This window comes from Diadema antillarum, unplaced genomic scaffold (genome assembly GCF_040938485.1).
Source record: "Diadema antillarum isolate AM-2024a unplaced genomic scaffold, OU_Dant_1.0 seq00000523_RagTag, whole genome shotgun sequence".
NCBI classification, from domain to species: Eukaryota; Metazoa; Echinodermata; class Echinoidea; order Diadematoida; family Diadematidae; genus Diadema; species Diadema antillarum.
The window spans coordinates 66,013-89,744 of record NW_027271475.1 but is presented as its reverse complement, the minus strand read 5'-3'; the positions used below and the strand labels follow the sequence as shown (position 1 = coordinate 89,744).

The following is a 23,732-nucleotide window of genomic DNA, read 5'->3' as shown; positions in this document are numbered from 1 at the left end:
GGGTTGAAGTTTCATACCGTAGAATTGTGATTGGATTGATTCACAAGTTATCATTGCGGAGGGTCCCGTTGTATTTTTTGTTTGTTGTTGTTGTTGTTGGGTTTTTTTTTTTTTTGGGGGGGGGCATAAGGTTTATATATATATATATATATATATATATATAGGCATACACATACGTCAGTAAAGTACATCTAGCGCAAGTGAAAAATCAAGCCAGTAACATAAACCATGCGAGAACTCACAGGAGGCTGCATTTGTCTAGTATGGGATAGAACAGCCTCCTTGCGAAAAGTAGATTGATGATATAGGAAACGGAGACACAATGGACATGATGGATAGAGCGAGATACAGATAAATCGCGATTGTATACCTACATGAACAATGACAAAAATGTCACCATGGATACAACAGGGCATATCGTTGTAGTTGTTCTTGAATATGAAGAACGCTGCGTTTATTTTTCAAGCATTGATCACGATGGTTCTTAGGGTGCCCTCACTAGTGTACGCCTTTGATGCTGACTACCGGTAAACAGTTTTATGCTATTTTTGACAATTGCATTTTCTTGACACAAATTCTAGAAACACACGCACATGTATACACTTTAAAAGAATTTCTTCAGAAAAATGGGAAGAGATTTAAGTACATTTAACTTCAAACTTTCGTGGAATATATACTACACATACAGCATTCAACTGGCTTATCAGGTTTTCAAGCTTTGAGCCTTCATGCACCCTATACCATAAACTACACTTGACTAAACGTCCATCCATTGAAGTTATGCACTGTGTAGTTCTGTTTACACACGGTATATAGATATCCATAACAACCAAATACACCAAGAAAGCAATTTGTATAACATGACTTTCAAATTTAACTAATTTAACTAATAAGATACAAAATACAGTAAACATTCATGTCTTCAAACCAGTAATACCTAAAAAAAATGAATGGTAATTACATGCATGGTACATGTACATAGAACTACTATGATACTACTAAATTGACTGTGTGATATAAGCAATCATTTGCAGTAATATGAACTTACTGATCAATTGGAAACGTCGTGGTATCTTTTCTCAAAATGTACAATGTTTTTTACTTTCTAGTTGATGGTATACCAAGTATCTTGGTGTTAGTTTGTCGAAGTGAAGAATCATAAGCTCAAATAGTTGTTGATATGTTTATTTACAAAATCAATATGTATGTCATTAATTGGTAAATTTGTGATCAAGGGTTCTTGTCAGGAAAACAAAAGCAGATATACATGTACATTGTAAAACACTATACAACATAAAACATAAACACCACACCATGCCATGCCATGCCACTAGGTGGCGGGAGCGATGCCCGTTTATGATGGTTTGATCAAACAAGAAGTCTGCTTAAAAATACAGAACGGCGCTGCAACAAAACATTAACTCTCGCTGCGAAATATGCAATGTATAGATGATAATGCAGTATATCAGTTGTAATTAACGTAATTTTCTTTCTCCTGATGTGTAATGACTATCATGTAATACTAACATTTTCAAATATTTAATTTACCAGTACCCTACAAAGTCTAGATTTTTTTAACTCTCTTATTACAATAGTTGATGTGAAGACGAATGACTCAGACCTTATCAACTCTATATGACAAAGAGGGGATGAATATTTTGGCACGTCTTTCATTAAAGCTCATCTTGTTATCGTCTTCAACATTTTATAGTCTGGAACTTAGGAAAAAAACTTACCCTCCTCCAGAGTATAATCTCATTGTTTCGATATAAGAATCTATCAACACAAACAATGCATATGCCTATATGTTAACGGTTATACTTGCACGGTCAACTATAGTAATGTCGATGTTAACTGTATAGGTACATATCACATTGTCTATATATACCTTGTATTTTTCAGATAAAAGGACTTCCAAAATACCCTGACTTGCTCTATAGCTTATTACCATTCACTTGAATACTTGGATACCACTTAAATTGTGCATATTGGCTATGATTTAATTTTGTCTTTGCAACTGCTCAATGATGTAAGAAAGTACGACTTACAGACCCAAAGAGACATTAAAAAACCCCCGCTTGATGGCATTCTCAGGGTTAGATAGTTTCACATGAAACTTCCTGTCATCTGCGTATATGGAAGAATGTCAGTTGTATCACCTTAATAGAATGATTTGTATTATACAGCAAGGCATTGCGAGAATGTTATGCTTCCAATATCAAACAATAACAATAACGAAGGTGAACAACACGAACAAAGTCTAGCAATCTATTCAAACGCTCTTACTTATGACTATGATGCTCTTATCTATTCTAATTTATTCCAGTTTCAGAATTCACGCAGTTGCTTAGATACAATGTATCTTATCAGTCGAACTGGAAGTCCATAATCACTTGAATCTTTCTGCAAGTCTTATGTCAGAAAACTAAAAACGATTTTTCTTGGATAATGCATGAGAACATGATAATTATTATCATGATTAAGATATCGCCTGTTTGTGTCGACGAGTTCCTTAATTAACTGTTGATATTAAAAGTTTCTGCATGTTTTTTTTTGAGTGTATGTGGTTATACATTATTGTTTGATTGTTCATCTCCTCAAAGCCATAATACACAGGAGAATTTTTCATTTTTCTGGTATTCCTGCTTCCACAGAGATGTTGAGATGTCTCCAAAAGATGTCCGGACTCTAAGAATACTCGCCTTTCTGAATACCATCAATGACGCAGCAAGCAAACATCATCGTTAAGATCTGAGAAAGACAGAGAGAGAGAGAGAGAGAGAGAGAGAAAGAGAATATTAGAGATTGAACACAATAATATTATTTGTACACATTTGCGACATTAAAATTTAGCTTTCATTACTGATTCTTGTACACAGGTAGAGCATTTACCATCAGGGTGCCCCTCCAACCCTCCTGATACAAAAAGAGGCTTTTAAAAAATGCCTCCCCCACCAAAAAACAAACAAACAAACAAACAAAAAATGAGGGTTTTTTGGTGTAATTATAGTATATGTTTGGTTAGCCGAAGGTCTCTCCTATCATAATATTATGACACCAGAAAGTCACTGAATGTTTCATGCTAGCATGTGCACTATGAAAAATGCTTTATGCCGCAATAACATTCATCAAACATTTTTTTTTGGGGGGGGGGGGGGGGGGGCTGGTGTGCCGTAGCGTAGAACTATTCCTTTAAATGTTCACTGTCGGATTTTCATTTGTTTATTGTTCTCTTTTGAATAAAATTTGATATTTCGAAATCTTCCCATAATTCTTCACTACCTTAAAGAGCGTTGATAAATTATTTCAAATTGTTATATTTAGTCATTTTAGAAGATTATGTTCTATTTCTGCCAACATGTAGGGAGAATATAAATTATCCATTTCATTTACTTTTCAATGCAATTTTATTGCCTTACTGTCGATGCGCCCATCATGATGTTGATTGTACCTTATGAATCATGTCCCGATATCCCAATGTTTAGTTTATGTGTCGCTAGAGTAGAGTGTAAGGGGACCTGATGGCTATACTCCTCCCCCTTTTTCAGAGAGAAAGAATTCACTTCAATGACTTTTATGTATTTATACACTTTCCGACATAATTACACGCATGTTTGTTTTCTTGTGTATGCGTATATTTTTACTGAAAGGTTGAATAAAATTGAATGAAATTGACAAAATTTTAAAAAAAAAACTTCACACGGCAAATTTTAAAAGATAAAATTTCTTACCTCAAAGGCGAGAAGACAGAAGCACGCCACCCCGAGCAGCAATAGGTTGTCGCTGATGGTTTCAGACGTTGCGTCGACACAACCCTGAGTGAGACAGAAGTACTAACAGTTTACACATTACTGAGTGAGACAGGCCTGGGAAATATTACATTTTTACACATTATTTCTTTCAAATTGATGACATTTTTGCAACGGAGCCGGCTCTACTGCAACTCACCGACAAGTGAACTCGCCCTATGCATTAACGCAAATAAACACTAAATTAATCAGTGTTTAGTTAGTATAATAGCCATGATAAAAACAGTCGGTGCCATACATAATGGTTAAAGATGTATTTAGCACGTTATGGAATAAAACTATTGTTGTGTTTAATAATTTCTATATTTTCTCGCAAGAATTTCAATACTTTGACGGGTTTACTGGATTGCTAAAACTCTTATTTCTTCCCCCCCCCCCCCAGTTTAGCGAATACTAGTACTTAGATTCGAATATCTTGCATTTTAAACGCTGATATCAAATCATGTTGTGTTATGTTACAACGTTCTGTGCAAAACAAACAGACAAACATACACACACACAAGTAAACATCTCAAAGCGATCTAGGGAAACTTGAACAGGATTCACGTCAGTGAATATAATAACGATATATAGACAATGGCTTCTTAAAATCTTGAATGGAAGGATTCTAGTCGTCGTACATTTAAATTATTGTAAACCGTGTTTTCCTTGTCACAGTATCGTTTGAGTTTCTTCGTTTGTTTGTTTGTGATTTTTTTTTTGTGTGTGTGTGTGTGTCTTTTTATGCCTCCGCCACGAAGTGGTGCCGGAGGCATCATGTTTTCGGGATGTCCGTCCGTCCGTCCGTAATGAATTTTGTGGACAGTGTAACTAAAAAGTTTGGGGTTATGAGGTCAAAGGTCAAAAGGTCAAGTAAAAATAATAATAATCTCACTTTTTTCTCCATATCTTGGAAATGGTTCAAGGTATCTTCATGGAACATAGTATGTATGCATGGACTGACTGGGGGTCATATGTCAGGGGTCAAAGGTCAAGGGTAACACTTCAAAATTTTACTATTTCCCTCATATTTATGCAATGCCTGCAGAATCATTTTCCTTTTAAACTTGGTGTATGCGTGTTTAACCCAGTAGAGATTCTCTGGGATTGTTTTTTTCCAAAAAGGTCAAAGGTCAAAGATCAAGTGGGTTCTGGGGTTCCTGGGGTTCCCACCATCAAGTTTAATTGTTTTCTGCTTTGTTTTTGTTTGCTTTGTATATAGTTATGTATCTTTGTGTATGTTTTTTATTGTATACTCCTAAATTGATGGTGAATAAAACTGAACTGAAACTGAACTGAAGTGAAAGTGCTGAACTTTATTTCTTCCTCCATTATCTCGAAAGTGGCTCAAGTTATCTTTAGTAACTTAGTATATACCTATGCATGTTCTGCCTGACAATGATTCTTTTATGAATTTCAGAGTCAAAGGTCAAGGCTCAAAGGCGGGATGAAAATGGTAACAATTTACTATTTAATACAGAAATTGCACTTTTTCCCCCGTACCTTGAAAATTACTCAATGCATAAACTTATGAAAGGGTCAAAGTCAAGTAAAAGTCCTAAAATCCCCTAAAATACATACTCTCTCATTCATGCAATTAAACCTAGGTCAAAGGTGAACATTCAACACATTCGTGACAAACATGTTTTTGGGGGGGTTTTTTGCCAATTTTGTGAAAATAAAATCACACATTGTCCACATACAATGAACTATAGACCTATCATGAGAATCATGCATTATGGCGGAGGCATACGAGTCGCCATAGCGACATTTCTAGTTTTCTTGTTTTTTTCTTTGTTTTTGTTTTTTGTTTTTTTTACAGATCGAGGTCGACGATGACTATCCACCACGATCACAGCATGAGTTCCTTTCCAAATGGTGCGAAATCCATATTTCATCAAATCAGACCTTCGAACAGAAATACATTAATTTTTAGTAATCCTACACAGTAATCTCGTCACATTCTACCGAAATTCTATTGAGTTTTGTTCCAAAAGGTGCTAAATCCAGCAGAATCTAATCAATAATCCTTATACACGCTTGACCGCACTTTGATCGCAGTAGCTTCCCTGCTTGTGTAGCTTTCCATAACAAATTTGATGACCCAGATATTTCTTGACTATTGGTTGACATTAAAAGGGAATGGTAGACTTGACTTGCACAAGATATAAAATGGAACCTTAACACAGGATTAAGACTCTACTTGGGCCGACACACTTAGGATTTCTCTCTCTCTCTCTCTCTCTCTCTCTCTCTCTCTCCCCTTGAAGTCTGTGAAAATGTAGAAGGAAGGAAGTGCAAAAATCAGTGTATAAACACGTAAGGTACATTTCCTTTATTTTACAACTTTATGGGGTACTATGATCAGGGGGCGGGTCCAAGAATTCCATAAAGGGGGGGGGGGGGGCGCAAACAATATTTCTCGTGCTACTTCCGGGTTTCATCTATTTTTTCCTTTTTATTTCTGTTGTTTGTTTTAACAACAAATAAAGAGGGGGCGCGGGCCCGGCGAGCCCCCTCTGGATCCGCCACTGCTGGACACATATTGCATTGCATGAAAACATTTGGAAGCATGTGAAATTAAACCAAATATAGAATGTGAATCTTGTGGAAAGGAACTCTACTGTACAATCTACCATTCCTTCTTCTTTTTTTCTTTTGCGTGTTTGTTTGTTTGTTGTTGTTGTTGTTTCTGATGGTCTGAACAGTTTAACTGCGACTACCATCATTATATTTAATAATTATACACCATTAACACAGGAAAATCTCATACTTCCGCCATGTATAGTTACGTTTTGCGGACGTTTGTTTGTTGGGCTTGTTTGTGAGTATATGGCTCAGAAAGTTATTAACAGATTCAGAGAGTATCTTCCAATAGGTCTAAAATGTGGTAAAACGAACAGGTGATTGGTTCTTGGTAATTGCCCGGATCTCCTGAGGCGGATTGAACATCTCTTCTTTTTTTTTTTAAAGGATGCGTGCAAAGTTCGATGACAATATTGACACGTATATAGCCTTAGCGGAGATCTGTACTCCTCAGGTACTTCTTGTTAATTCGTCAGGAATATTAAAGCGGCCAGGAAGGAAAAATCAAATTTAAACCAAAACACGCAACAGGAGACATACCGTAGTCCAGACGAGGTCTGGATTGTCTGGGAATCCTTTGGATCCTTGCTGGCAAGCTGTTATGTTATCTTCTGTTCTACAACATGACACAGGTACTGCCGTGTCTTCATCAAAGAACGAGGCATTTCTATAATCCAATGGGCCAGATGCACCACAGCAGTCAAACTGATCTCGTAGAAACCACAAAGGAAAGAAGAAGAAAGAAAAAAAAAAAGCGGATGCCAAGAAAAAAAAAGAGAAAAATTATATGCAGGATACAGGAAACATTAAGATGGTGACAGAACATAATTATTGCAAAATAGAAATTTAAAAAAAAAATGTCGTGATGCCATGTTGGCTCAAGTTAATCCTATTTCTGCAATTTAAACTAAAAATGACAACAACTTAGAGAATTCTATATGATTTAATAGGTATGACATGCCAAACTAATACACAATTTGTGTATATGTTAAATACATCGTAGGGATTCCGCGTGTGTAGGTTTGTGATCCTCTTGAATGCGAAGGACAAAATGTCTATTATATAGGGCTCGTGCATAATGAAACTTACAAGGCTCGTGGAAACTCTGTCGTGTTATACAAAAGATGTATTACTTTTTAATTCCCTTTTCCTTCTCAATCTCCTCTCTATTCTTTTTCTAGCCTACTCCATTATGTACTATCTTCTCTTCTATCTTCCTGTGCTACAAAGCCTTTCCAACTATTTTCCTGTTTATCTCTATTACTATCTATCCCTCTATCTGTCTTCTACCTATTATGTTCATCTGTTCATTATCTCAGTATTTTTCTGCAAGTTTGCAAGTCGATTATTACTTACGTATCAGGGCCGGCGCTGCGTTTTTAAAAGTGAAGAGGCAGTTTGTTTCATGTGCCACTTCCGGGTTTAATCAACAGAAACACCTCTCAACCCACCCCCAAAATGGTGGAGATTAATCCAATAATACATTGAATGTAACGAACAATTCCAAAATTATCATAAACGTTCCAAATTCAGCATTAAAAAATCATGCATGAAAATTGTTATACAGAAGGCCCCCATTATTAAAAGCGAAGTCCTCGGAACCGGCAGTTTTCTTCCGTACACTGGAACTTCGTTATCTCCGAACAGTAGAGTATATGTATAATGAACATGATAGATATAGGGGACTCTTCTTTTTTTCAAGGATACTAGATTGCAACGAGAATTTCGTTATAACCTTGTTCGTTACAACGAGAGTGCACTGAAGTGCCTTTGAGATAGGTTCACTTTTAATCATTTGATCAATCTTTCCTTACAAGAGAGCCGCCTTGTGTTTGTTAATGTGCGTTGGTATGTGTGCATGTACATGTGTATTACTCTGTCTGTGTTTTTTTTTTCTACTACTGCTTAAGGAAATTGTTGTTGTTGTTGTTGTTGTTTTGCAATATATTTTTTTTTCTGTATGAGGGGGCTGCATTCTACAAGCCCTGCTTTTCAGCAGTCCCCTCCATTTCCAGCAATACTGTTTATGCATTTATCACAGTGACGTAACAGTTATTTGTATCTCTGTTGATAATTTATATGTATCTCTTTTACATTGTTATTCTGTTCATCGCATTGTGGTACTGATTTCCTGACATCTGTGTATACTAGTGTTTCATTGTATTTATAATTATTTTGTTTGTTGTTGGAAATGAAATAAAATCAACTTGAATCAACTTGAACTTGATCGGATTCTTTTAGAGGAAGAGTCCGCTATAATTCATACCGTCTCCTGCATGCCATCGACTGCACTGGTAGTAGCTGTAGCACTCGGGTCGTCATAATGTGTGATTGCTTCCGTCATGCCCGTCATTAAGCTGTCCCTTATCTGAAACACAATATATAATGAATAAATCAACAACACGCGGAGACGTGGGGGGGGGGGGGGGGGGATGGAGGGTCACAAGAAATTTGCAATCGATTGCAAATCTCTTTCAAATCTTGCTATAATTGCAAGTTGCAATCGATCCGTTAATTGCGCAAGATTTGTAATATATATTTGCAATCGACTTTCTTGCAACGTCCCCTCATTCATTTACAAGTGAAGCAAGGGAGCGAGATAGGGAGAGTAGGGGGTTAAAGGGATGGTACAGTATTGGATGGAGATGAGAATTTGGCTTTTAACTTTGGTGCGAGATGCCAAGAAAACACTTATCATATAGTACAGAGCATGCCATTTTAAAGGACATGTTCACCTTTATAAACATAAGGATTGAGAGAATGTAGCAATATTAGTAGAACACATCATTGAAAGTTTGAGGAAAATCAGACAATCCGTTCAAAAGTTATGAATTTTTAAAATTTTTGTGCAGCAACCGCTGGATGAGAAGACTACTGCAGTGGATGAATAACTTGCGTACAACAATATAAGGAAAATATAAAGAGAATTTCACAAAATTCCATCTTTTGACAAAAGTACACATTCCCCTGACTCGTTATCGACAAATGTTATGAGCAATATTATTCCCACTGCCTTTAGAAAGAGGCAAGTCAAGAGCTCTTTTATTATGCGAAAAAAGTGAAAATATGTTGAATTTTCTTTTACATTTTCTTTATACTGTTGTACGCATATGACTCACAAGCTGTAGTAGTCTCCTCATCCAGCGGTTCCAACAAAAAAATTTTAAAAATTCATAACTTTTGCATCGATTGTCCAATTTTCCTCAAACTTTCACTGATGTGTTCTACTAATATTGTTGCATTCTCTCAATCCTTATGTTTATGAAGGTGAACTTGTCCTTTAAGAGGAATTCAAAGTTTATTTGATGAAAATCGGGTTTGGAATGACTGAAACATCCAAACACAAAGTAAGACAAAGTGATAGTAAGAAAGTGTGGGTCCCACACTTTATTAGAATCGCTCTTTTTGGGATATACCTCAGTCATTTCAAAACCAATTTTAATCAAATAAACGTTGAATTCCTCATAGAATTACATGCTCTTTCATATTTCATAAGAGGTTTCTCATTATCTCATTAAAAAAAATGTTAGAAACCGGAAATTAGGTCTCAACCAAAAACTGTACGAACCCTTTCATTGGGAGGGTGAGAGGGATGGGGAATGGGGGAATAGAGAGGGAGAGAGCAGTACAGACAACTACATTTCGATGTTTCAAAAATCAATTTAACAAATCTGGTTAATGCCGACAAATTTCATTTGTTCGCATTTCGTTGTGCTGCTATAAGTGTTTCTATAAAAGTATTAATGTAAAATTTTGTCTCCAATACATCTGAAACTTTCACGTTGTTGTGTTCACAACGATATTTTTTCTTTCTTTCTGGTTTGGTCAATGCATACCTAGCCACCTAGTCGTTCTATACAGGGCCGGCGCAGCCGTGGGGGACGTAGAGGCTCGGGCCCCCACACTTTTTGTGCACCATACAAAGGAATACATAAGGTGTCATCACTTTGGGCCCCCACACTTTTTTCAACCCGGAAGTACGTAAGTGGCACTAAAATAGAAATAGATAGAGATCTTGAAGTATGGCGGTGGTAAGGTTAACCTTTTTTTTTTTGCTTGTCAGCCGAAGAAACCTGGAAGTGGACGGGGACGGGGAGAGATGAGCTGAGGACCTTTTTTTTTTTTTTTTTTTTTTGCTTGTTAGCTCATGAAACCCGGAAGTGGGCCCCCACACTTTTGAAAACACTGCGCCGGCCCTGCTATATACGTGTTTTGTTTTTATACCAGAAATTTACAATGACCTGCTTCTACGTAAACATGCTATGATGAAGACCCCGCCACTATGGATTGCTATTTTGTTGTTGTTCATGAACAGTGTCTTAATCTTACCATGACTTTAATAAACCCGTCATTAATGTATTTATACACCTGCATTTTAAAAAGGTTGTTAAATCATTTAATCAATCATTAAAGCAATTTAATGAAAAGTGAAAGCGAGAAAAATAAGCGAGGAAAGCTGTGATAGAGAACAGGCAGAGATGGGAATGACACTTATAACGGTGTAGAATATTATACCTACACGAATCAAAATAAACACTAAAACCAAACACTGTAAAGGTCTGGTGTAGAATTATACCTACACGAATCAAAATAAACACTAAAACCAAAAACTGTAAAGATCTGGTGTAGAATTATATCTACACGAATCAAAATAAACACTAAAACCAAACACTGTACAGGTCTGGTGTAGAGTTATATCTACACGAATCAAAATAAACAGTAAAACCAAACACTGTACAGGTCCGACCATAATGTGACGTCTCAGAAAGAAAGAGAAAACGTAGTCCGTAAAGGCTTATGTCAGTACCAACGCGAGGTGATCAAGTTGAAATAGCGTTTAGATTCTGCACAAAAAAAAAAAAAAAAAAACAGGGTGATGTTCATTATTCTGAATGTCCGTTAATCCGAAAATGAGAAAAGGTTCGAATTCCCGAAATTCGGTATTCCGAAACACAAATTCCCTATACTTAGAGGTTTGTTACTTCTAAAATGAAAAAGGGTTTGTTAATCCGAACATAATGTGGCATTATTCCGAAGATTCGTCATCCAGAAGGTTCGTTAAGGGGACTGTACAGTAGTGGTTGAGGTGGGGATTCATATTTTTAACGTTCCTAAGTGAGATAATGAGAAACCTCTTATGAAATATGAAAGAGCATTGTAATTTTAAGAAGGATTCAACGTTTATTTGATGAAAATTGGTTTTCAAATGGCTGAGATATCAAAAAAAAGTGATAATAATAAAAGGCGACAGGCCACGTCTTTTATTAGGATCTCTTTGTTTCACCTTGTTTTTGGATATCTCAGCCAGTTCAAAACAGATTTTCATCAAATAAACTTTTGATACCCCTTAGAATTGCATGCTCTTTGACATCTCATGGAGTGGTTTCTGAATATCTCGCAAAACGTTAAATGATAAATCCTCACCGCGACCAGAACTGTACACACCCTTTAACCCTATAAAGCCCAAGGGGGGGGGGGGCACATTGTGCCCCCCCCTACCAGATTTTTGTTTGCCACTCCTTCATCCTTAATCTGATTTCAACCAAATTTGGTGACTTTTCCTAAAATCTTATTGCAAACATTTTGATATATAATTTAGCTATATTTGATGTTGCTGGTTGCCATGGCAACCATAAACTGACAACCATGTCAGTCAGATTTTGCATCTTTTTTCTGTTCCCATTTCATTTAACAGCATTACAGTGTATGAAATGGGTGTTTCTTGGCTGAAATTTGTTGAAGAAGCAAAATTTGAAGTAATCATGGTCCTGGAAAGTTTTTCTTATTATTTCCTTTGTTTTTATGTGACAAAGGCATAAAACAATAGATATAGTAGAGATAATTGAAAACAATAATATTTTCTACAGATTGCCCTTATATTTTGAGTTATTTTGATTCCTTCACCCAAGTTATGCCTCTAATATCATTAGTTTATCATATTTTCAATTTGCAATCTCAAAATTCCACTATTATGCAAATATGAAATGTCATAACTATACGTGTACCCATCCCAAACATTTCATCTCAGGTTTCATAATGTATCACTCTGTTGATATGAATAGCGCCCCCATGTGGTGACCTTGAGAAATTTCAAACATAACAAATAATAAAATTCCGCTTGCTTATCATTTGTGGCAAATATGAAAATGATTGGTCTATTATAAGACATATATAATGGGGATAAAGAAATTATACCAAAAAATCATGTTTTTAGCATATTTCCTATGTATTTCTTTATATTTTTGTAAATAGCGCCCTCCATGGGTGACCTTGTGAAAATTCAAATGTACGGTCATGTAAAGTATGAGTTACTCTACCCACGTGCCAAATATGACGATGATACATCAAATACTAAAAAAGTTATATAGGGGGGGGGGCACAATGTGCCCCCCCCCCCCACCTTGGGCCTGCGAGGGGTCAAAATAGCTTGGGCTTAATAGGGTTAATGAAATAAGGTTCGTTATTCCGAAGGTTCGTTGATCCGAAAATTAAATGAGGGTGGTTATTCCAAAGATACGTTATACCAAAGGTTAGTTGATCCCAAATATAATAAGGTTCGTTTATCCAAAAATGAAGTAAGCTTCGTTAATCCGGAAATGAAATGAGGGGTATTATTCCAAAATTGAATAATCTGCGGTGTTTTTCCCCTTTTGAGAGACCTTTTATCATAATTGTTTCTACGTCATGCATGGCTCATCCTGATGATGTTTTGAAAGGGGGAAGCATGGGCGTCACCAGGGGGGGTGCGTTGGGTGCGAACGCACCCCCCCCCCCCTTCGGACCTTAAAAAAAAAAAAAAAAAAAAAAAAAAAAAAAAAAAAAAAAAAAAAAAAAAAAAACTTCAGTCTGCGAGCGACCTCAACGCCGGACCCTAAATAATAATTATTTTTTATCTATTTATTTATTTTCTTTTTAATTTTGCATCGGGGACAAAAAAAAAAAAAAAATCGTGGACAAAACAATTCGCACCCCTGGTTCTGGCAGCACTGATTTTATACATATCTACTGGTACAAGTGTATTCTATACAGTGTTTACTATTTAGATAGATTTTGGACATCCTTCCCATGCTTGGTCACTTCGACGCCACCTCGCTGGTCATACCTCCCCCAGTCATGAACATAAACCGACACCCTTGACTACCAGTGGCGGATCCAGGGGGAGGGGCGCACCGGGCGTCCCCACCCCCCCCCCCCCCGCCCCATCTTAATGTCCAAAGCGAAAAAGTATAGCTACAAACGGCAGTTTTTGGACTGTAAAATATAAAAATTTTCAAGCTCGCTGGCTCCGCTCGCTGGCATTTAGTCGTAATGCCATTCTCCTGAAGTTGCTGCCAGTAATTGCCGGCAGCTCCACCCGGTGCGCCCCCCCCCCCCCCTCCTTACTGCAAAAAAGAAAAAATATATATATATGTATAGCTACAAACGGCAGTTTTTGGACTGTAAAATGTCACAATTTTCAAGCTCGCTCGCTCCGCTCGCTCGCATTTAAATTCTCCTGATATTGCTGCCAGTAATTGCCAGCAGTTGCGCCCGGTGCGCCCCCCTTAATTTCGAAAGCAAACAAGAAATAGCTTCAAACGGCAGTTTTTGGACTGTAAAATGTCAAAATTTTCAAGCTCGCTCGAATTTAATCTTTATGCAATTCCCCTGATGTTACTGCCAGTAATTGTCTGCAGTTGCGCCCGGTGCGACCCCCCCCCCCCCCCCCCCGTTAATTTCCAAAGCGAAAAAATATAGCTATACAAACGGCAGTTTTTCTACTGTAAAATGTCAAAATTTTCAAGCTCGCTCTCTTCGCTCGCTCGCCTTGAATCGTTATGCAATTCACCTGATGTTGCTGCCAGTAATTGCCAGCAGTTGCGCCCGGTGGATTGCACTCCACCCCCCTTAATTTCCAAAGCGAAAAAATATGGCTAAGAACCGCAGTTTTTGGACTGTAAAATGTAAAATTTTCAAGCTCGCTCGCATTTAATCGTTATGCAATTCACCTGATGTTGCTGCCAGTAATTGCCAGCAGTTCCGCCTGGTGCACCCCCCTCCCTTAATTTCCAAAGCGAAAAAATATGGCTAAGAACGGCAGTTTTTGGACTGTAAAATGTAAAATTTTCAAGCTCGCTCGCATGTAATCGTTATGCTCTCCTGATATTGCTGCCAGTAATTGCTAGGAGTTGCGCCCGATGCGCCCCCCCCCCTTTAAATTCCAAAGCGAAAAAATATAGCAACAAACGGCAGGGTTTTTTTACTGTAAAATGTCAAAATATTCAAGCTCGCTCGCTCCGCTCGCTCGCATTTAATTGTTATGCCTTTCTCCTGATGTTGCTGCCAGTAATTGCTGGCAGTTGTGCGCTCGGTGCGCCCTCCCCCCCCCCCCTTTATTTCCAGAGCGAAAAAATATAGCTCCAAATGGTAGTTTTTTTACTGTAAAATGTCAAAATTTTCAAGCTCGCTCTCTTCGCTTACTCGCATTTAATCGTTATGCCATTCACCTGATGTTGCTGCCAGTAATTGCCAGCAGTTGCGCCCGGTGCGCCCCCTCCCCCTTAATTTCCAAAGCAAAAAAATATGGCTACAAACGGCAATTTTGGGACTGTAAAATGTCAAAATTTTAAAGCTCGCTCGCTCCGCTCGCTCGCATACAATCGTTAAGCCATTCTCCCGATATTGCTGCCAGTAATTTGTCGTTTCTCACCGTCATTCCATAATCCATATAGGGGGACAACCCCCTCCCACAACCTCCCCCCTTGCTCGTTCCGCTTGTTCGGGCTCGGTCGCGTTCATGACATCAGTGTAAGAATTATTACTAGAAGTTTATTTGAATTATACCATTAATAGGCAGATTGTTCAATAACAATTTACTTCAAAATGTGCTGATACCTTAAACAAGTGGGACTGTTTCAAGTCGATAAAACACGCAAAATACCTGCATCAAATTGCACCATTTACAACATCAAAATGCAAAAAGTGCTCACCGTGGGAGGGGGACACTCCCTCCCACATCCTCCCACTCGCTCACTCCTTTCGCTCTTGCTTGGCCGCGTTCATGATATTCAGTGTAAATATAAACAGGAAGTTTATTTGGATGATACTATTTTATAGGCAAATTGTTCGATATTAATCTACATCAAAATATACTGCTTTACTTTAAACAAGTGGGACTGTTTCAAGTCGATATAAAAAAAGCAAAACATGCATCAAATCCCCCCTCGCTCTCTCCGCTTGCTCGGGCTCGGTCGCGTTCATGACATGAGTGTAAGAATCAATACAAGAAGTTTATTGAAATGATATAGTTTATAGGCACATTGTTCAAAAACAAATTCCATCAAAATGTACTGCTACCTTAAACAAGTGGGACTGTCTCAAGTCGATAAAAACACGCAAAAAGGCTGCATCAAATTGCACCATTTACAACATCAAAATGCAAAAAGTTCTCACCGTGAGAGGGGGGGGGGGGGACAACAGGCACTTCCACACCCTCTCCCCCCCCCCCCTTGCTCGCTCCCTCGCATACTAACACACCACCCCCCCCCCCCCAATATGAAATCCTAGCTACGCCGATGCCCTTTCCCCGTTTGGTTTCCCTCAAAAACAGTAAAAGTCTAGGGATTGAGAGCTTCCTATATTCCACATGTCTGTCAAAAAAAAAAAAAATCTCATTACATTAGGGTCAAAACGCACCCCCCTTGAAAAAAAGCTGGTGACGCCCCTGGGAAGGGTACCATAACATATGAGGGAGGGGAAAATACTTATGTTTTCATCAATAAACATTTACAGATTACGATTGTATTCCAGTGAGTCAATAAGTATACGTATCGTGTGTGTTTGGATGTGCATTGATGCAACATGTCTGTGTAGGTGAGGTCATGCATATGGGTATGCACGCGGCGCGTGTCTTCATTGCGTATCCTCCTTTTTTCGTAATGACAACACCATATTTTGTCATGAAATGAGGTATATTTCATTTTCGGGATTACGAACCTTATCTCGTTTTCTGATTAACGAACCGTTGGTTTTCATTTTCGGATTAACGAACCTTCCGTGTAATAATGAAACTTATTTCATTTTCGGAACCTTGCTACGAACTTTATCCCAATTCACTGAATACTACACACAACGGCAAGTAAACTTCAGAAGATCAAAAGGTATATTCAAACTACATAGATGACTCCGTATACTTCACGCTGGATACCAATATTATTGACGTTTAAGGGATTATATAGTTTCGGGTGAGACATAATTCCAGGTTTCTAACATTTTTGGTGAGATAATGAGAAACCTCATGAAATATGAAAGAGCATGATGTACTTCAATGAGGAATTCAACGTTTATTTGATGAAAATTGGTTTTGAAATGGCTAAGATATCCAAAACAGAGCGATTCTAATAAAGCGTGGGACCCACATTTTATTACGATCTCTTTGTTTTACTTTGTTTTTGGATGTTTCAGTCATTGCAAATCCAATTTTCATCAAATAAACTTTGAATTCCTCTTAAAATGGTATGCTCTGTATACTATTTCATAACTGTGATTTCTTGGTATCTCGCAAAAAAGTTAAAAGCCCAATTCTCGTCTTCACCTTGCACCAATACTCCAAAATCTTCGAGTGATCCCTGACGTCACTCCAAAATGAGTGAAAATGAGCATTTTCACTCAAAATTCACTCCAATTTCACTCGAAATTCACTCTTTTTTGTATTCACTCTTTTTAGAGTGAAAATTTTCACTCGATTTTTTTTTAGAGAGTATGGTTTTGTTTTGTGGTGCAGGGTCACCCAAGTAATGGTTTTCATTGATCTAGGTGAGAATCATTCGGATATGAATCATTAAAAAGATCAGACAAACTCATATTGTTAACTTCCTCCTTGAGTTGATTAATCCTTTCTGAGCCTGGGACTTTGGACATGGTGTATAACGCCTATGGGCTTTACTTTCTGCGCTGAGACGATCGGCACTCAAAGCAAACAAATGAAATATTTTGATGGTTAACCTCAACCTTCCAAAAGCAAAAGTTCGCGAAACTTTAAAGAGTGTCGACGTGAGAATTTGAATCTATCATCCCGTGAGTCTGTGGAGTCTTTTTTTTTTTTTTTTTTTTTTTTTTGCTGCTGAGCGATTTACATGTATTTTTTTCCCATTTTTTCTTTTGTCTCTGCTGGAAGGAGGGGCAAGTTGGACTTTAGCTTTATAGATAAACTAGATAAACGTTATTCATCAGACGTCGGGTTCTATCTGTTGCGACATGAGACTGGAATTCCGCTCTTCATTCCAGATACTGATTACATTTTTCAATGTCTAAACTTGGCTGAGATAAACTATGCAATGCAAATATGATTATGTTAATTATGTCGAGATAGTGTATACCCTGATCATCACTTATGTGTGACTAGAAAAGATAAAATGTTTGATTAGGAGCTTTATGTTTATGCATATATTTTATCATGTGCCGTCGGATTACTTGGATAAAATACGCGCACATAAAAACCTACCAAACCAATTACGACTCTGTCAGCGACATCTCAGTCATTCACTGCCAGGGTAACAAAAGACATTGGAAAACATCTTTTCTATGAACTGAACATAGCTTAAAAGCTTCCATATCTTTACTGACATGACCGACAAAAATGGCATCTTCTTTGCGAACAAGAAAGCTGAAATTGCCTAATTTGCACAAAGAAAGTGCTTTTACTCAAAGTCTCAAAATGTTCATTCTGATATTTAGTATATCAAGCAGATATTGCAAATTTCATGACAACTGTCAGTGATGGCGATGTTGTGCATTCCAACTAAGATGAGGGTGCATAAAAGAGCTTTGTCAGTCTTGGACACCATAAATCTTTCCTTCATTAAATTGTACGTTAATCTGAAACATCATCCCGACCCCCAAGAATGATAGTCCTCAATATACATTATCATGGAGTGAAAATGTTACATTATTATGCAAACACGTGCAGGAGTGATAATACACATCCGGGGTCGAGGAAAAATATACTTCCTGAAACAAGTGAATCCTATAATTGATCTTTAGTTTGAACATAATCACTGGATCTGAATTCGATATAGGCCTACTTACCTCGTCATCGTACACGAAAGCCAGCACGCCTGCTGTAATTTCCATACAGATGATCAAGAGCAGAAAGAACCAGTACTACAATGTGTGAAGACACAAATAGGAGGAAAAAAAAAAGAGGGAAATCGAGCTATTTCAAATTGAGTGTACCAGTGAAAAGAATAATACAAATTGTCTGTTCGTAATTGTGGTTCATCTGCCTTCTACCGTCTTCTCAAGTCCAGGTGACGATTTACACTTTTGTAATAAAAAATAGTAAAATTGAATATGATGTATGATTTGATTGGGCTCTGCTGAATACTGTGCAGTCATTCTATTTTTTTTTTTTTTTATTGATGACACTATAAAAGTTACTTAAAAAATGTATTTATACGTACAGCCAGGTAATCCTTATCATGTTCAAAGATCCAGAAGCCACCTTTTCTTTAAAAACTTGAGACTTTAAAGGGGCCCTGAAATCCAAATGCATGTTGATTTGTGTTGATTTATGATACCTTCAACATCACTTTTGCGGTGAAATGGATATCTAGAAACATTCCATGTTTTTAACGGTTTTTTCTTCTATTTTTCTGCAGTGTACTTGGGAACGCCCACAAAAATCCTTCCAAACCAATATTCTTGAGATGACCTCATCTGTCAATTATTGCTAAAGTACCGAAATGTTTAACAAAAGACATTGGAATGCACCTTCCTCTCGACTCAGCATAACTTGCATGTTTCTGTGATATTAATGTGACTAACAAAAAACATGGCGAGGGAACATGCAAGTTATGCTGAGTCGAGGGGAGGGTGCACTCCAATGTCTTTTTTTAACATTTCAGTACTTTAGCAATGATTGACAGATAAGGTCATCTCAAGAATATTGGTTTGGAAGGATTTTTTGTGGGCGTTCTGAAGAAAAATAGAAGAAAAAATCGTAAAAAATATATGGAATGTTTCTAGATATTCGTTTCACCGCAAAAGTGATTTTGAGGGTATCACAAATCAACACAAATCAACATGCATTTGAGGGCTTTTTACACTCTTGTGTTTCTTAACCCCGGACTTTCTCTGACCCAGGACTATCGTTAGTCCCGTACCAATTTTTTTTTTCAGCTTTTTACACTCGCCAATTAGTCCCGTATAATCTCTTGTCCGGGGCTAAGGAGAAAACTGACCTTTTTACACTCGTATTTCTTAGCCCGGGACTTTCCAAACCACATGAATATTCATAATTACGCTGTGTACTGTACACGTACACGCACGCACCGGCATGCAGCACTTGATTACCTCGTTTCTGATTGGTCAGTGAGGGTCGGACTTCGTCTCCGTCGCTTAGCCCAGGATTATTTTTTCGTTCTGTTTACACTCACTTGCTTGGCACCGCAGTTGCGGTGCTAACCCCTGCTATTTTGCAGGGCCAGATAGTACCGTACTATCGGTGGGGCTAGCCCACTTTGGCAAAAACGAGTGTAAACAGAAAGTGGGCTAAGGATAGTCCCGTACCAACGGTGGGGCTAAGGCCCCCCCCCCCCCCCCCCCCTTAGCCCCACCGTTGGTCCGGGGCTAAGCAAAAATTTACAAGTGTAAAAAGCCCTTTGGATTTCAGGGCCCCTTTAATAACGACCATTCTTGCTTCCACCCATGGCTGCTTTAAGAATCTTATCGATCCACTGAATATAATTTTCTCATATTGCTAACGCAGTAATACTTAAAATGTTCTTGACACATCCAAAATTGGCTGATTGCGAGTTAAAACATCACCAAAACGAGCTTTAGAAGGAAATCTGCCTAGAGACTAAAAGCAGATGAATTGGTCGGTCATTTGTCGGCACCTGCCGTTAAAACATCACAAATTGTAAATTCTTTAAAAAATGCATTAAAACAGCCGTAGCCTAAAGTCATCTATAAGACTATGCAATCCCTTTAACTGCTGTTTCACAATAATTTTGTTATATCAAAACCCACAATATTCAAACACTTTCAGTCAATCGAATAAACAATGATACATTATATCATAGCAAAACTATTGAATCACTTTTGGTAATTGCATACCTATTAGGACAACAGAAATGACCAGCGCAATAGTTTAATTTCCAAACTGTAAACTTATTATAAACTTTATCCTTTTAAATCTTTTATACCGTTACGGCTATGTTATCTTTAAGTGCTATGACCTGGTGACTTTAAGCTAGAAGAGAGCGAGATGAATTAATGAACAAATTGATTGATTATACATTCTAATAAGCCGGGTGCTCGCGTGTGTCTCACCGTCTTGAGCAGGCATGTCCCTTCTTTCACCGCGCCACAGCATCCGCAGAAACCGACGATGAAGACGAAGCAACCGACGCCAATGATCAGACCGGTGACTACCAGAATATAGTCATCGGCGAATAGGTCTTCGTACTGAGCGCGCTCGGCCGTCACGTACGACCCTACTGTGATCAGGGCAATGCCAACACCCTGAATGTAGAAACGATGACCGAATCAAATAGAACATATATTATTATAATCTGCTAATAATCTGCTACCACCGGTCATGTCAGTATATTGCAAGTTATCAATTTAAAGCTTATTCTCATTTCTTAGCAGAATATACAACGTTGTGATTGAAATTGGACATGTAATTTCAAGCAGAATAATTATAAAAAGTGTGTGTGTATGCGTCCTCGTGTGTGTGTGTGTGTGTGTGTGTGTGTGTGTGTGTGTTTGTTTGTGGAGGGGGATTCAGTTGATAGTATATATGAACATGCTGGGTTTTTTTTTTTTGGGGGGTGTATGTATTATGCGTAATATTATGTCTGTCTAATTCTAATCATTACGTTGTAAGTATATTTCGACATAATGTATAACTACTAGTATACCCTCTGAACCGCGCGATTGCTTACTTTGAACTGCTTCGGCCCGCATCAAATTTGAAACTTGATGTATATTAACATCATTAAATCGTAAAAATTGTTCTGATCCTTTGATGGTTGCAAAGACCTGGAAAATCGAACTTTATTTTCTGTCAAAATCAAGCAATCACTGCTGAGCGACTCCAACCATCCATTAACTCTCATCTCGTTTGAGTGTGATTCTGTTTTTTATCTTTTATCTTCAAACCCCGTAATAATTCTTTTTTCTCTCTCCCTCTTTCCTTTCTCTTCCTGCATGACAGCAACTTTGTGTAGGGATTTGTACAGGGTCTTTGTTTTGAGCTAGTATAGTTAGGTTTCCATATCTTATGTTTCTTTTGTATTTCCGCTTTTTATGTATAACAGTATATCAATCAAAATAGTAACCTCTGTTGTAGTACGTGTAGGGGGAAATGCACCCTTAGCAATCCTTAAAAATCCTCCCCATTTCCAGCATTTCCGTACAGCTAAAATATTCTGTAAACTATACTTTATTATGTATTGTGATGGAATTTATGTATTCTATTTCAGTAAAATTATATTTAGATGTTTCTTTTGGAAATGGGAAAAAATAATGAATGAACGATTGAATGAACGAATGAATGAAATTTGCTGCAATGTTTACTGACTTCCAATTTTGGATATCATGATGAAATCATTAATCGCAATGCTTCTGACGATGATGATGAAGATAGTCATAACGATAATGATAATCAAAATAACATCAATAATAGGTGTACTAAAAATATGATGATGATAATGATGATAATGGTAATAAGAAAATGATGACGAAAATAACATCATCATTACTGTCTTTATTGTCATTAGAAATAGTAGGAGCAGCAATTGCAGAGCTACAGTAATATGCAAAAGAAGTGGTAGTAATAGTAAAAATACAAGCAGAAGTAACAGGCGTACATGTCATAGTGAATACCATCATTTTGACTGTTGTTTACTATCATTATAAAGTCATCATACTAGCAACAATCACCATCATCACCATCAATACAATAATGCTATTGTCGACTATACATTAGGGAGCATTAAGATATCGGAAAGATGGAGGTTCGTCATCACTGATCGTCAGAAGAATGCCAGGTCGGCATACTCTTATAGGTCTTCAGTGATCTACAACTTAAAAGCTGAAGACGTTTCACTTACCCATATGCAGACATTCAAAACGAAGAGAATGAGCTTAGCGATCTTTGGAGCACATCCAGCTACCATTTTGGATCCTTCGTATGCTTATGGCGATGACTACAATAAAATTTGTTAAATTAAAAGAACGAAGGAAAAAGCGAGAAAGAGGAAGATTTTTGTGGAGTTGTTGCCACCTGTTACAATCAAGTTCGAATATTGGTTGCCACACACTATTGTTTTATACCAAGACAAAGGTGAAATGCACGGCAACAAGCATCACAGAGCTGTTGAGAACAACAGACGCCCAATATTAATCAATAACCTAATCTTCAAAATTTAATCAGTTTCGGATAAACTAACGCGTACGGATGATAAACGCAAACTTGAACTTTCCCCCTTGTGAATGTTAATCATTGATCTTGGGCGGTACACTTTGCACCACCGATATGTCGGGATATGAAGTCAGTAAGTTGAAATATTAATTCGTGCTAAATGACGTCACACGACAGAAAGATTGTCGAACTTTTTATACCCATTCTTGCTCACGGTGTTCTTTTAGATCCTTATAAAGAAGAAAAAGAAAAGAAATATGATCAGCGACTCTGTATTTTTCCTTCTCTTCATTTTCCCCGGTTACTCCTAATTTACACTTTACATATACACACTATCTCTCTCTTACTTTCTTTTTTTTTTCTGTTTATGAATAATGCCTTTATGATTATCTTACTATCTCTCTGACATGTATGCCCTATATAATATATACATTAGCTCTCGATTCTCTGGTGGTAGCCAGAAATGAAAGCAAATATTACATTCGCTGCCTGATCGGGCCAGCAGAACATAAACGTTTTCGAAAGTTGGTGGTCTGGCATCAAGAAATTTGTTGACCCCGGGCCATCGGGCGCGCTAATATCGAGCCATGCATATATATATATATATATATATGTATATATATATATATATATATATATATATATATATATATATATATTCACAACAGTAGGTCAATATAAAAACTCCGTTAGAGACGTGAATTTGACAACGGAGTTTTTATATTGACCTACTGTTGTGAATCTATACTTTCTTAGGACTCCGAGCAGAAACTAATTATTGCTGTTATTCATTTATATATACACTCAACCAAAAAAGTAAGTTCCCCCTAGCATTTGTGGATATTTTTCAAAAAGTGTGTTACCGATTTTCATAATTCAAACGGGAATGAACAGGGAATTTTATTTAATACTCATAACATGAATGGCATATCATTGCCACCAGAGGT

At 37.4% G+C, this 23,732-nt stretch overlaps 1 protein-coding gene across 1 annotated transcript; it reads right to left on the bottom strand.

Annotated features, from left to right (window-relative positions):
• Positions 1-2,688: 2,688 nt before the first annotated feature.
• Positions 2,689-22,540, bottom strand: LOC139734346 (23 kDa integral membrane protein-like). The gene is made up of 7 exons (XM_071645138.1): positions 22,475-22,540; positions 20,688-20,879; positions 18,441-18,515; positions 8,641-8,742; positions 6,915-7,079; positions 3,732-3,815; positions 2,689-2,751 (listed from the first exon to the last, which is right to left on the bottom strand). The coding sequence occupies exons 1-7, from the start codon at positions 22,538-22,540 to the stop codon at positions 2,689-2,691; spliced, it is 747 nt and encodes a 248-aa protein (XP_071501239.1).
• Positions 22,541-23,732: the final 1,192 nt, after the last annotated feature.